The sequence below is a fragment of the Pteronotus mesoamericanus genome, unplaced genomic scaffold (assembly GCF_021234165.1).
Source record: "Pteronotus mesoamericanus isolate MK-2021 breed Mesoamerican mustached bat unplaced genomic scaffold, CSHL_Meso_final contig_101, whole genome shotgun sequence".
Classification (NCBI taxonomy): Eukaryota; Metazoa; Chordata; class Mammalia; order Chiroptera; family Mormoopidae; genus Pteronotus; species Pteronotus mesoamericanus.
In genome coordinates this window covers 17687089-17702769 of record NW_026555001.1, presented here as the reverse complement: position 1 = coordinate 17702769, position 15681 = coordinate 17687089, and the positions used below count along the sequence as shown (strand labels likewise).

At 34.1% G+C, this 15681-nt stretch overlaps 1 protein-coding gene across 1 annotated transcript in view; it reads right to left on the bottom strand.

The window, feature by feature from the left end:
- The window catches only part of ATAD2B (ATPase family AAA domain containing 2B), a 125638-nt gene that overhangs the window by 30312 nt on the left and 79645 nt on the right, over positions 1-15681 (bottom strand). The window contains exons 19-21 of the mRNA XM_054569170.1: positions 9027-9212; positions 2903-3038; positions 611-807 (exon numbers count right to left, since the gene is read on the bottom strand). Coding sequence (XP_054425145.1) covers positions 611-807; positions 2903-3038; positions 9027-9212 — 519 coding nt within the window. The remainder of the gene's footprint in view (positions 1-610; positions 808-2902; positions 3039-9026; positions 9213-15681) is intronic.

Below are 15681 nucleotides of genomic sequence, written 5' to 3'. Positions count from 1 at the left end.
GGAAAATTTCTTTTCTTGGCATCACAAACCATACTTCCACAAGGACACAAAACAATGCACATAGAAAGTGAGAAATTTTCCACCAGGAGCAGAAAAAATCCTTAGGGAGAAAAATAATTTTAGCTGCATAGGATGTACTTAACTTCAAATAGCATTTTAGTCACAGGCATTTCTAAAATATGAAAGACACATTTCAGGTTTCTTAGCCACCTCTTTCAATAAAGTAATCTTAATTTGGGAAATGCCAATATTAACTGATACTGTTTGGTTAATACCAATACATTTTTTGAGAGTAGAATTTATCCTGGAATAAAAATAGCCTAGTACAGACATTTCACTCAAGTAACTTTTATTCCTCTTCTTAAATTGAAAAGAGATCACAAAGATCAATACTAATTAAGAGGACATAAACAAATTGGTCACTAATTTCATCCAAAAGTCACCAGTTGTTTGCTGATGACTTCGGTAGTTATCACATGGATTAAAATTTTACAGGCTAGGGTAATTATTCATCCATGCCTTTGCTTTTTTTCCTTCCAAAAAAAGATGTCAATATTTTTTTTCTTTTAGCCAGTTCAACTTCACTGTTTGCACACTACTGAAACAAGACCTCTTCAATATCCACCGGTTTGCTGAAGATGTTAAAGCGTTTATCTGTGGCCAGCCTCTTGGTTACATCCCTGAGAAACAACCGCAATTCTCTTAAAGTATTTTCCTCCTGATCCTCCATCCGAATTTTTTCTGATTCTGATAACTGACGAGGTGGAGAAGGTAGGGCAAGAGGAAGCACTTCCATAGCACAAAGACCTAAAGAAAATTGAAGAAAATGTTGAATCCAACACGGCAGGGCCAGGACCTCAATTACTTTTCTGGCATTCTCTCAAATTGTTCTTTTAAGAAAAGGAGAATTCCAAACATAGGTGAACCATGTAAATCCAGCAGTGAAAATTTGAATGGAAACCAGAAGTATGTAATTCACAATAGGATTCCTTTAAAGGAAAAATGATATGTTTTTAAATAGTTTGATTTTAAAATATTATTTACATAAACATAAACTAAAAAATATTACAAACTGAACATAAATATCTTTAGATAAAGTACTGCATACCAATTTTCTTAAGTCACCTTGTTTAAAAACTATTTTTCAAAATGGGTTGCCTTATATGCATGAAAGTGAAACTAGCAAGTTAACAATTCTTTGATCTTTCCTGTTCCCAAAACAATTCTGATTTTAGTACCCTACTGTCATAGTCTTACTACAACATAGTAGGGATAGTGAATGGCACATGCTGGGAGCAAAAAAAAAAGGAAAACTAAAAATAAAAAATAAAAATCCAAAGACACAGAGAGAAGGTGGAAAATGAGTAGAAAGTGGTACATATAAAATGTGTGGTATTCAGCCCTGGCTGGTGTGGCTCAGTGGACTGAGTGCCGGCCTGAGAACCACAGGGTCACCAGTTCAATTCCCAGTCAGGGCACATGCCTGGGCTGCAGGCCAAGTCCCCAATAGGCGACCCACGAGAGGCACCCACACATTGATGTTTCTCTGCCTCATTTCCCCTCTCTCTAAAAATAAATAATTTTTTTAAAAAAAGTATGGTATTTACTATCTACCCCCCACCAAAAATATATATATATCTTAAAAGGTAAAGTATTAACTTTTTAAATCATAGTTCTCTGATTCCTTAAAAGATTTTTCTGATATTGCACTGAAGCTCAGTGTTAAAATCCTAAGGATTCTTGCTGATTTCAAATAGCCTCTAAAATAAAAAATGAAAGTCCACAGAAGCAACTCAAAAAGAAAAAGAATTATATTAATCCTTAACAGAAAATTCAGGTCTATAGAACTAAAATATATCTAGAGGCATGCAAGGTACATTATTAAAATGAATCATTTTCATAATGAAGTATTTTAAATACTGTTACTTAGAAATATAGACAGCAACAAACAATAATCACAAGGTATAAATTCCATATTGAATTTCCCAAGGTTTCTGGGGTGTGAAGGGAAAGCCCCACAACCATAGCCATTTGATGGGTGTTCATTTTCAAAACACTGAGAAAACCTGGAAAGAAGCCATTAAAGGACCATTTCATTATTAACATGTTGGATAATATCACCAGTGAAAAACAAAAAAGTAGAACAAATATGGAAAAGCAAACACTTGGCATGGATAGGAAATGTATTTAACATCCTACAAGAACAGCTGCAAGAAACATAAAAGAACAAGGGGAAAGAGGCTTAAATATTTTAATAAACAGGATTGCTATTTTCTAGAAGAAGCTGAAATATTAAGAGACAAAACTCTTTTGAATGAGTTAGAATGCAGTCCTTACTTAAGGCAGGGGATCAAAACTGGACAAATTTTGAGGGCTCTCTTAAAGCTGTTAAGCCCAAATCTAAGAAAACTCTAATAATTAAAACAAAGCCATGATAGATTTCCAAGTGCCTAGGTCGAATAAGATCTCTAATATAATAAGCGACCAATAAATATTTGAAAAATTAATCAATAAATAAACCAGAAAAGGCAAATGTTCTAATCAGCTGCTGGCTCAGCAAAGCCACCTTCACCCACAAAGTAATCAGCACAACAACTGGTGTGACTTTTTGAGCTTCAGAATGAGAAATCTACCAAGAGCATCTGGACTGAAGTGATAAGGAAACTACTTCACTAACAGGCCCCTATTAGTAAAGCTTTAACAGTGAGGCTGTACTTCCCAATCTCCTCAAGTCAGGTGAACACAATGTCCACTTCCACATAAATCCATTTAAAAGATAACTAGAACCTGAAAAACTGTCTTTACTTTCACAAAGAAATGTTTTTGAAAAAATGACTGTAAGAAAGGGCATTTCTTAAGTCCAACTCCCGCCCCCATTTTACTAAAGGTGTTAGGAATTTACCAGTGTGTTTCCTTCGTGGTGGAGCCATTGATGCCTGATTGAGAATCAACTCTTGGAAAAATTTTCTTCTGTCTTCTTCAATAGGTCTCTGAATATACAAGACCTCCTCATACTGTATTCTAAAGATACATTTAACCTACAAACACACACAAAGACATTAAATAGAGAATTAAAAACTTTCATATTATACCAAGTTACAATTTCTTCCATTTCCAGTACCATTTTCAATCTTCATGTAAGACTCATGTGGGATTAGGGTTAACAGAGTCCTAGGCTATGCTGTTGAAAGGTCCAACCTCATGGACTAAACAAGAATGGAAGAGTGATTCAGTTGCCCAAGATATTAATAAATTATACTACAGCTGGAAGAGTCACAAGATAATAGCAAAAAGGATAGCTGATTTTAATAGTCGCATGGCAACAATCTCAAAGGACTTTTTGCAGAAGAGCTGAAGAGGGATTGCCTAGCATCTACAAAAGACAGCTGGAAGGATGCCAACCAACAACACTGCCCCCTCTTACACTGTTTCAAGGTACTTTCTCTCTTCTGACTTCCCTTCCTGGGCTCCTTCCATACCAAGTGTGTTCCACTGTATCCTCTGGAATCCTGATATCACTGTAGATAAACTACACCTTTGGTCTCTTCACAGAATGCTCCACAATGACACCACCTTCCATGCAAAACTCCCAAGCCAACTTAAGTTGGTTCCTCCCAACTGGTGATTACCTATGCCTTTCCTTTGTTCATCTGCTCTATTAAGACTTAAACCACAGACGTCCTCCTTGCAAGGTATGCTTTTATATCCTCTTTACACCATCTACATTTGTCCACACTCTTAATTTATGTTTTTCTAGGTGTATTTTCCACTTCTAGACACCAAACTCCCTGAGAACAGCCCATTTTTTATTCATGTTTTCCTATACCTTACCACAGTGCCTGGTACATAGTAATGAACAAGCATGTAGTGAATGAGTAAAGCTTGTGATTCTGTTCCCCAGCCCACATCAAACTGGAAACTGTAATTAAAAAGGTAAGAAACTCTAATATGAGAAGTGCCAACCATGACAGTACGGAAATACTGGATTAAAATTCAAGACATCAGATTTTAGCTTAAATGTAGCCACACATCTGTGATGAACTTTGGGTAATCCATTCAATTTGTTATATCTATCCACTTACTGAATTGAAGACTAAGAATTTCATAAATATTATATCAATCTTTATAACAATGAGATATGAAGAAGTCCCTCATTTTAAAGATGAAACTTGGGCTTGGAATGGCTTAAGTAACTGGCCTAAGGTCACAAAATGAATGAATAGAGAAGGCTAAATTAAGTAATCTCTAAAGGCCTTTTCCAGCTCTAAAATTCTAAGATAGAGCAGAAACATTCAATGAAAAGTAAACACTGGAATTCAAAATTTGGATGGAAATGATTTACCAAAACCCAAAACCAAATCCTTTAATAAGAATTTATATTATTTTACCTTGTACCCTTCCGATATTTTTTATTGTTGTTGACTACCTTCACGTACAATCCCCTCCAGCTCTTTGATCTGTGCTTTGCTGGCCCTTCTGCAAAAGTTCTGGCGAGCCATTTGCCACTGACACCCATTATTTGCCACATACAAAACTAGACACTACAGTTATAAACCTGAAGAAAATAACACTTACTTCCTGCTGTCAAGATCTTAAGGGTCTCATAAGAAAGCATTGATACACAGAGGAAGAGACTAGAAAACAGAGGTAAAGAAACATAGAGGAGGCCCTGCAACAGTGAAGCGGCATTAGACAAGACATAGCCAAAATAGCTAACATTAACCATTTCTTGAAAAAATAAAACACAATGCCTTAGAAGTAAGAGGATTTTGTTCAAAGGTAGCAGAACATGTATTTTCAGCTTTAAATATTCTTCCTTCTCAATATTTTCAACATTGTGTTAAACTTTGTGAATATGAAGCATACCAAGAGTAAGGCTCAATGATCCCATGATATTCCTGCCAGGTTATTATTATAAACATCTCGGAATCCATCATTTTATAAGTAGACTAAGTTATTTTTCTTTCAATTTACTCCTAATCTACTTTCTGATGTTCTCAGCCTCAAACTTTACACTGCAAGAAGACAAACCTTTTATAATTCTCTGAAAAAAAAATTACGATGCTGTCTTTCAAAGTGGTTCACACTGGTTTTCATATACATGCTATTCACTCTTTCCTAAACCACTCAAAAGTTGATGTTTTTTGGATGATGCTTTCTCTGACTTTTCCAGATATATTTAAGCATACTTTCTAGTATCTCTCATTAAACATTTTTCAAGCTCAATGATTTTTAGTAAATTAATTCAGTTGTGCAACCATCACAAGTCAGTTTTAGAACACTTCCATCGCCTCCAAAAAGTTCCCAAGTGCCCATTTGCAGTTAATTCACACTCACATTCAGGCTCTCAGCCTGACAACCAGTCATATGGTTTCTGTTTTTAGAGAGTTGCCTCTTCTAGAAATTGATATCATACACCTGGTAGTCTCTTGTGTCCAGCTCCTCTCACTTAGCATAATATACTGCAGTTCATCCACCTGTGGACTGTATCAGTGGTTTATTAATTTATTGCTGAATAGTTTTTCACTACATGTATATACAATATTTTCTTCATCATCCATCAATAAATAAATACTTGGGTTGTTTCCATTATTATGAATAGTACTAGGAGGAACATTTGCATGAAACACTGTGTGTGCATACATTTATGTTTCTTTTGTATAGTTACCAGGAGTGGAAATGCTGAGTAATACAGTAAATTTTATCTAACATTTTAAGAATTGCCAAATTTTCCAAAGCGGCAACAACATTTTACAGTTCCACCAGCAATATACAAAGGCTCCAATTTCTCTACATCCTTGCCAGCACTTGGTATTATCTGTTTTTTTATTATAACTACTCTAGTGGTTGTGCAGTGGTATCTTATTTCTAAATAACTAATGATATTGAAAATTCTTTTCCATGCTTATTTAGCCCAAGAGTGTATATACTCTGGTGAAATGTCTATTCAAATATTTAGCCCATTTTTAAATTGCAGTCTTCCTTTTTAATTGTGGTAAAATAGTCAGAACATAAAAGTTGCTGTTTTAACCAATTTTAATTGTACAGCCTGTGGCATTAAGTAGATTCATATTGTTGTGCAACCATCACTACCATCTAGCTCCAGAATGTTTTCATTTTCCCAAACTGAAACGCTGTGCCCTGGAAACACTTAACTCTCCACAGTCTCCCCTTCCTTAGTCCCTGGCAACCACCATTCTACTTTCTAGCTCCATGAATCTGAGTACTCTAGGAGCCTCCTTAAAGAGTCATATAATATTTGTCCTTCTGTTACTGGCTTAATTCACCTAGCATAATGTCTTCAAGGTTTATGCAAGTAGCATGTGTCAAAATTTCCTCCCTTTTAAAAGCTAAATAATGTTCTTCTGTAAGTATACACCACATTTTGTTTATCCATTCGTCTGTCAATGAACATTTCTGTTGTTTCTTCCTTTTGGCCATTTGAATAATACTGCTATGAATGTGGCTGTACAAATACCTGTTTGAATCCTTGCTTTCACTTCTTTTGGGCATATACCAAGAAGTGGAATTGCTGGATCATAGAGTAATTTTATTTAATATATTTTAAAATCACCATACCATTTATTTTTAACAGTCTGCACTATTTTACATTCCCACTAGCAATGCACAAGGATTCCAATTTCTTCACATCCTGTCCAACATGTTATTGTCTGTTTTTATGATAATAGCCATCCTAATGAGTATAAAGTGGTATATCATTTTGGTTTTGATTTGCAATTCCCTATTTGAAAATATTCCCTCCAATATATGCATATTTATTTAAATATACTATTCTACTAATATTATTTCTATTATAAACATATACACACAATATATTTGAAAAATAAAACAAATATACTAATGCATTGTCCTGAGTACAAATTTACTTTAGGAATTACTGGATTAGGAGAGAGAGGTATACAACAAAACATTTATAAGAGAACATTAAAGGGGCTCTAAGAGTTGAGACTGTCATTTTGTCTCACAGAGAGAAAGCAATTTTATATTCCTAATAACACCTTCGTCCCACGGTGACTAATTCTTTTTTGGTCTCGGTTTGTGACCTACACAAAGCAAGTCATTCTAATGGATGAATTTAAATTAAAGGCTTGGAGGCAGAGGATTTCCTAAGAACAATTAGTGTAAAACATATCATCAGTAGTCTACAAGAATTCCCATAATCTTCCCCCCACAAATGTGGACATCAATGATAGCTACTTGGTTAATAAGGGCAAAGAACACAGACGACAAAGAGAAAAAAAAGAGCTGAAATTTCAAAATTCAATGCTAAGAAATGTCTAACATTTTAGTTACTAATTAAGAGTATTGGAAAACAAATAATAAAAATTAAATTTATGACAATACAGCACCACTGAAAATATGCACCATGCAAGGTGAACTTTAAAAAAATTAAACCAACAACAAAATCACAAATGCAAATAAATAGGAGTAGACAAAATTAAAATTGCTGTATCAAGAAAATGGGTTCATAAGACTTTCATTTACAAATTTTTCAAACAACGTAAGGGAAACTTCAGGGAATTACATATTCCTAACCAGAACCTTTAATTATTCCAAATATTCTTTATCTCTTATAAAATGATAATAAAACTAATTGACAGTGAGGATCTAAATTTAAAAAGTAGCTCCTAAGTTATTTTCAGATTCAGTCCATTCTCCTAAACCAATTTAAAGTACATTCCTAGCTTATAATACTAATATAATACCAATCACTTTATAGCTCTGTGGTTTCCAAAATAGATTCACATGTATTGTCTCACACCAACAAGCCTGTTATTATTCCACATTTCACAGATGAGGAAACTGAAGCTAGTCTAGGTTCAAAGTTATCCAAGATCAAAAGACTAGTATGTCCATACCTTGGTTTTCCTCTTACTACACATAGCATTCCACTAAATGTTATTGCCCCCTTTGATAAAAAAATTTTGATTAATGGTCTTCAAATATCAGATTCTGAATAACCAAAAATGAATTTCAACATTTAATATACTTTCTTACAAGAGCAGTTAAGTTGTACAAATCCACCTTAATAAGATTACTAACAAGCACTGAAACAGAATTCAAAAAGTCAGTAAGCAAATACTTTAATCATAAAATTTTACATAATCAAGATTTATATTACAGCATTTAAAATATGCAAACTTCTTTAAAAAGATTTTATTTATTTTCTTTACAGAGAGGAAAAGGGAGGGAGAGAGGAAGAGAGGAAGACAAACATCGACTGGTTAGCTCTCGCACACCCCCAACCAGAGGCCTGGCCCACAACCCAGGCACTTGCCCTGATCAGGAAATCTAACCAGTAACCTTTTGGTTTGCAGGATGATGCCCAGCGCACTGAGCCACACCAGTCAGAGCAACATGCAAATCTTTTACAGGAACTGTATTGTCTGGGGAAAAATATTTCTCAAGGAAAATATTTCAAAATCTAGTATGCTCAGAGTGTTAAAATAATTTTTTAAAAATCAATTTCATTCACATGAGTTATCAAATTGTTTCTAAAACAACTGTAATTTTACCTGTGATTTTAATATATTAAATATGAGTTGAATTTGAACTCAAAAGCTAAATATCAGACTTGAAAAATATACACCATAACAGTAACAGTCAACTTAGTATGATGATGCCAATGAAGAAGCTGAAAGGTAAAATCCTACCAAATGAGCTCAGAAAAGGATGAGAAGGATAATTATGATGGAAATGATGATGATACAGCTAAAATCGTCTTAATAGGTGCCACACACACACACACACACACACACACACACACACACCCACCCCCCCAAGTGCTGGTCTAAGCATAAATTATCTCACTCTCCACAACAACAGTGAGGAATATATCACTATTATACCCATAAAGAAACAAACTTGCTTAAGTCACACAGTGAATAAGTGGTACAGTTAAGGCATGAATCATGACAGTACTGATTTCATGGTACTTAAAATGTGTTAAATTTACAAGGTCAATTATTTTAAAACAATATAATAAACATTCAATCAGTTCTTACCTCTTCAGGCAGTTCACTGTACATGGTTTCAGAGGTAGACAATAAAAATATAGGTGAAAATGATGGTATATCTTGTAGCAAAGTTAGAAAAGTTGCTCTCACAGTTTCACTGACAGCTTCCCACCAATCACCAATGTGAGGCATGTAAACAATACTAGGTACTGTTCTTCGAGCTTCACGAAAAATCTAAGGAAAGAATTGGAATTAAAAATTCAAATTGATATTACTCTAAAGTCTACCCAGTAAGCCCCAAATACATGAAATGGGTCAGGCCTGTTATGGTCACTATTTTCAGCCCAACTACTTAAGTTGTGCGAGACACGCTGCACAAACCTTACATACAGCTTCTATCTACCCTTAACCTACCTAAAGTATATTTCCCTATTTTATTATTCCTATTCAGTATATATTGGTAGTATAAAGGTATCAAATTGCTCCACTTATCTATCACATAAAGATAAAGCGAAATACCACTATAAAATGTGCTGCAAATGAAGAGATAAGTATGCACTTGTATGTCACCTTGTCAGAGTAATATTAATAAGCACAAAGAAAAGGAAGACATAGTTTACGTTTGTGCACATTGCCTAAAATCACTAAACATATGAAATAAACATTGTAACAAAATGTACCACCCTAGACTTAAAATTAATGAACTACCCTCTGAACCACTTCTTTACCTCCCACTACCCTAATTCAATCTTCAACTCAAAACTGTCATAGAATACCCTTACATTTCTAAAGAGCAATAAATATATCAGCAAAGAGCTCTGAGACACCTCATTGTCAGAAAACACAAAATAAAATTTCCACAGGTGTTAGTTAAAAAGAGCCCTAACGATAGCTTCGGCCGCACTCTGCCAACACACACCAGTAAGGCCCAGGTTGGCTATCAGTAAGCTACCAAGCAGAACTACTGCCTTTTACGTATGTGTCAATAATATCTCAACAACCCATCAGTAAATTCTTACAGGATAACATGGAATCTCTTTAAGACTTTTAACAAGTGTAGGAATAAGTGTAAAAATCTATCTTCCTTCAATTTAATTTGAGAATAATATTTCTAAAATTTTCTTTTTTTCCTTATTTTAAAACACGTCTCAATTACCCTGTATAATGTGCAAGACAAGAAATAAGAATTTAATATTTAAAATGATTAGGATTAATAGAAACATTTCTAAGAATTAAAAGCATTATTTTTCTTTAATGAGGAAACCTACTAGTTGCATGAATTTTTCAAATATTATATTTTATACAGCGTTAAACCTTCTGTGTAAAATAAAATATATTGCCAATTTAATAATGAACCAGATGGAAGATGCTCAAATAAAATGTTTCCCCCAAATTGGAAATGTAGATGTTATGATCACTCACATCAAAAGTAATATTTGCTCCTTCCCTTCCTTTAATATTTGCATATCCACCAATCCAGAACAGTTGTACAGTACAACTCCTTCAGGACTCAAATTTTGACCTTTTCTGCAAACACGCACCCTCTTATCCTGGATCTTGAAAATCCAAGGATTATTGTTTTCCAAAGTTCTTGTAGAAGATTCATAAGAGAAAAACAAGCATAAATATCGGCAAAACGAAGGAACCACACAGTAGCACAAAGGCAAGTGAGGCATTTGATTAAAAAATATATATACTACATGCCACCCAAACCAGGCATGGTATGTGGAAGACAGTGACTGACATTTTTTTTGTCACTTTCCAACTCCCACTCTGTGCTGGTAAAACTAGGGAGAGTAAGCAGGGAGAGAAAAGTGGTTATATGAAAAGACTAATGAGCTATACCACTTACTGAGAAACCTCACAATACTAACTACCTAATTCAGTCATGCAAGCTACCATGTGCACAGGAAGAGGTAAAAACCCATGCCTTTTTAAAAAACGAAATTTTGCCTTTCATTCTAGTATTTGTAGGTTAAGTTTTCTCAAAATATGTGTTGAGAACATCTAGCTGCTAACCAGTATCAAAGAGTTGGGGCAAAGCAACACAAGGTTAAGTGATAACAAAAACTTTACAGAGCCAGAGAAGTTAAATAATGTTGTATTACAGGTGTTTTAAACTTACTTCCAAGACTGATCTAGATATATATAAGCATCACCAACTCTAAAAGAGTTGAGGGTTTTTCAAAGTTTTCCTCCTAAGCCTTTAGAGGAAAAAATCCTTAATTTCTAGGAAAATTTAAAAGCACTACTAAAACAAGTTTTCTTTGAAATTTCTTACTCCATGGTATTTCAGAGTATTAAAATAAACTTTCATATTTTCTGTAAATACATGGCCAACCTATTCTAATTCTCCAGTTTTCATAATGAAAATTCAAAAAGTACAGAGTCCAAGAATAGTATTTAAAAAATCAGAAAAAAGTTTACTCCTATTGTGATTTTTCTATAACGTTGTTTCTAAAAACAACTCTTCAGCAGTTTGCTGGTAACTTTTAAAGTTGTGGAATAAGATACACTCTGTGAAATCAATTAACCAGATAATTCCAAGTAGGAAAATAAACTCTAGTTTTAGTGAAGTGGCAACTGTCTTGGGAACAAGTGATGCCATTTGATAACTAGAAAAATACTCACCTACAGGCTGTCTTGGATTGGTGGATGTGCAAGGTGTAGTAGAAAACAGAAAAACTGTTATAGAGAAAAAAAGACAGTAGGCCAAATTACTGAACCAACCGTTCCAAAATACCTCTGACATGACCAGCACTCTTGCACAAATGAAATGAATAAACATCAGTGTACAGGAACTGTTCATTTTGATTCTTAAAACAAATACTCCATTTCCTTCTGGCCTCTTCTTGCCCCAGACGTCATGGTCCCTTATATAACATGTTTTTGTTTTTGTTTTTAAATCACAAAATACTCCCTTTGAATATTAAATATATGAAAGGCAAAAATCAGGCCACTGAAGTTAGATGTACCCATATAAGGAAACACTAAAAACATAAACTGCACCTATATTTACAAGAGTCTTTATCATCTCAAAAGCTAAACTTTCTTAAGTCATTTCTTTAGCTCCCAAATTAAAATGTTCAGAGCATAAAAATTTACTATATTTTAAAAATAAGAATGTATAGCTCATGCCATTTTCTTCAGAACCTGAACACTAGAATAATTAAACAAATACGAATGAAGCAGAAAGCTCCAAGCCAAGTCAGCTTTCATTTTCCTAAATGGGACTATATGAGAAAGCAGAAAACAACTTTTTGTCATTAATAAACTTCCACAATTTGTGTCGATCACATTACAGTATTATGAATGTGTTAAATTTATAAAACCTAAGTAAAAGAAAAGCCTTGGAGGCTAAAATATTCTCAATTTTTATAAAAATTTAAAAGCACTATTAAAATATATTTAATTCCTTACACCATGCTATCACAAAATATTACAATAAATATCTATATTGCTGCTATTTTTATTCCATATAGATCATTTTATTCCATTTATATTGTATTTACTTAAGATTTAGCACCTCTGTGAAAAGAAGGCACTGTCTGGGATATGAAGAGTCAGGAATGAAGAAATAAAGTGCCCAGTTTCTTTACCAGCGTATAAATTCAGCCTGTTAAAAAACACAACTACACTAGGATTTCTGAATAATGGTTTTAATGCAAATCAACTTGGTATGAAAATTAAATCACCCAAATTTCTTTTCTGGTATTTTCATCACCTAAGAACTTCAAGAATTTTCATAAATGTGGTACACTCTGGACTGGTATGGCTTAATTTGTTTACAACTCAAAAACAAATGGTTACTATGATAAAACACAGAAAGCCACAGGTATGAACACAAGATTACCCAAAGCACACACAGACTGCTGGGAGAAATCTGGAAACCCTCACATATAACACAAGAGAATCCAAAGTAAGCACACAGGTTAAGTTTATTAGTTCCTTAATGCTACTTAATCAAAAAGGATTTCCTCTGAACATTTCCAGATACATTTTCCCTCTGAGAAAAAAAATACTAAAATTTTCACCAAAAAAAAAAAACAACCTCATTTACCATTTAAAATTATCCACAACATCATATAGGACCCAAACTCCAAAGCCTTGACAGGCCACATATAAACTTATCAATTCAATCATACTTCTGTACTACTGAAAAAAAGAGTACACTCATCAATCACTTTTTGCTTAAGTCAACAACAGAAACAATAGAATAAATATATATATCTGAAGCTGTCAGAAAAGGGGAATCACAGTTGTTGTTATTGTTTTTAAGAGTGTTAATAAAGACAAGTCTTTTACTACAGATACTAACATCTCTGGCCTTGTTGTAGGGCTCAGTAATCAATTGTGAACGTAGTGAGACAACCATAATCTTCCAGGCTACACCAGAGTTTTCCATTCTCCTTCCAGAGTCTTTGAAGGACAAAGAAATGCTCAGCAACATGTGTGTACGTACACACACACACACACACACACACACACACACACACACACACACACACACAACCACCCCGCACACACCCACTCTGAATTCGGGTGATTGTTTCAGTAATAAATGTCTAACTAGTGTCCAGTGATCAGCAAAAGTACCACATTTCAAAGTGGGATCTACTGATGACCTAGAATAGTAATGCCTGGGATATTTTAAGTACAGATTCCTATGGCTCACCCCAAATTTAACAAATCAGGATTTATGGATGTGCTGCCAGGGAATCAGAAATATTAATAAGCACCTCCAGAAAATTCTCATGCTCACTAAATCTTAAGAATGAGAAAAATCCTACAGCAGACACTAACTCCTCTACCATTTTGTCACCCAAATGATAATATTAATCAATAGCTGAGGCAGTCAGAAGGAGAGAAGAAACTTTTGTCATAAATATGCTTGTGTGTAGATATATTTTAAAGAACAGAGCAGTAAACAAGGTTCCCACAGTATAAAGAAATATCAAGTAGGGTTCTTCCCCCTTTCTATCTTATCTCATATAAATACAGCCTTTTAAAGGTGATGTAGGACTTCTTTCCTTTAAGATAACCTTTCATGTTCATGTTACAGCATTTAGTAACCAATTTTAATTTACATTAAGTATCTTGGAGACCAAGAAAAGAGCACAGGATGGTAATTTGCCAGACTGAATCCTTATGTTCCACATCTATTTAGAGACAAACTTGCCTATAGGACGACTAGCTCCCAAGAGAAGTAAGGCAAATGGAAAGAAAAGAAAGAAAAAAATAGAAGTATAGAGAGAATGGGTTTTTAATCTTCCCAGCTGAGGGACTTGCCTCACGCACTTTCTTCCCTAGGACTCTTATACCTACTTATACCCAGGCTTGCCAATGTCTACAAATTAAGAGTAAGTTCCTCGGTTTCATCATATAATAGACTCTTTTTGAAGAAGTTTTTAAAGAGAGACAGTATTATGTTCATGAATTTTAAATAATTTTAAATGTGCACTTAAGATACAAATAATAATCCCTGGCCAAGTAGCTCAGTTGGTGAGCGCACCATCCAAATACACCAAATTTCAATCCTCAGTCAGAGCACATACAAGAATCAACTAATAAATACATAAATAAGTGGAACAAACAAATTGATGTCTCTCTCATCAATAAATTAAGTATGTACTCCCTCTCTCTCTCTCTCTCTCTCACCAGGACAGTTCAACTGATCTCTGGCCCAGTGTGGAGAAGCGGTCAGAGCTTCAGTTATCATGACTACAAAATTCTGACTCAGTTCCTCAACAGACTGGACATCTAGATGGTGGTCACTAAAGAATAAACTCTAAGCTCTACTTCTAACCCAGATGCTTATTGGTGAAAGCAGGTGAAAGCAGAGATGAGACATCTTGATGTATTAGATGCAGTGTAACACAACCAAAACAATAAATGGTGGGACTTTGTTGTTTTCCACTACCAAGTGACACCTCTCACCATCCTCTCCACCCACGACAAAAAAAAAAAAAAAAAAAAAAAAAGACAAGAAATGTGAAAGAAACCAAAGAGTATGCAGTTAGAATTCAGGTTTAGCACAATGATCCAACTAGGAATACACGCAAAAATTCTAGGATCCCAGTAACATCAACATATAGTTTACTACAATGCTTCCTAAGTATTTCATTACCTAACTAAGCCAGTAGTGTGTGAATATGTACACATATTAGCCATAAGGAACAATGACAGACAGAGTACTCTCTCACTTTGAAAATGTTCCTCTTTCGACGTGATTCTATCTTTATTTCGCTTGGTACTATCACATACACACGTAAAAAGAAAAAAACATTCCAAATAGTACAGCAGACTATAAACTAAAATGAAAAGGTTATCTAGTTCCCCAATTCTCCAAATTCCTTCCCCCAAGCCAAAACAATGATTATTAACAGCTTTTTGGGGGGCAACCTTAGATAAAATCTCCACTTATATATAAGCATATATATAAAATTTTTAAGTTTTTTTAACATGTAAATAGATTGATTTAAAACTGCTTTTTTCTCTAAATGGCATGCTCCTATTTTGCCAGTTTTTATATTAGATTGTTATTATTTCTTCTTACTGACACAAACTTTTTTTATGTTTAGGAAAACTGTCCTTAACATGTGTATTACAAATATACTTTTTACCAGATTATAACTATTAATTTTATTTAAAGAATGTTTTTGCCATGTGTAATTTAAAAATTGTATAAAGTAAAATTTGTTCC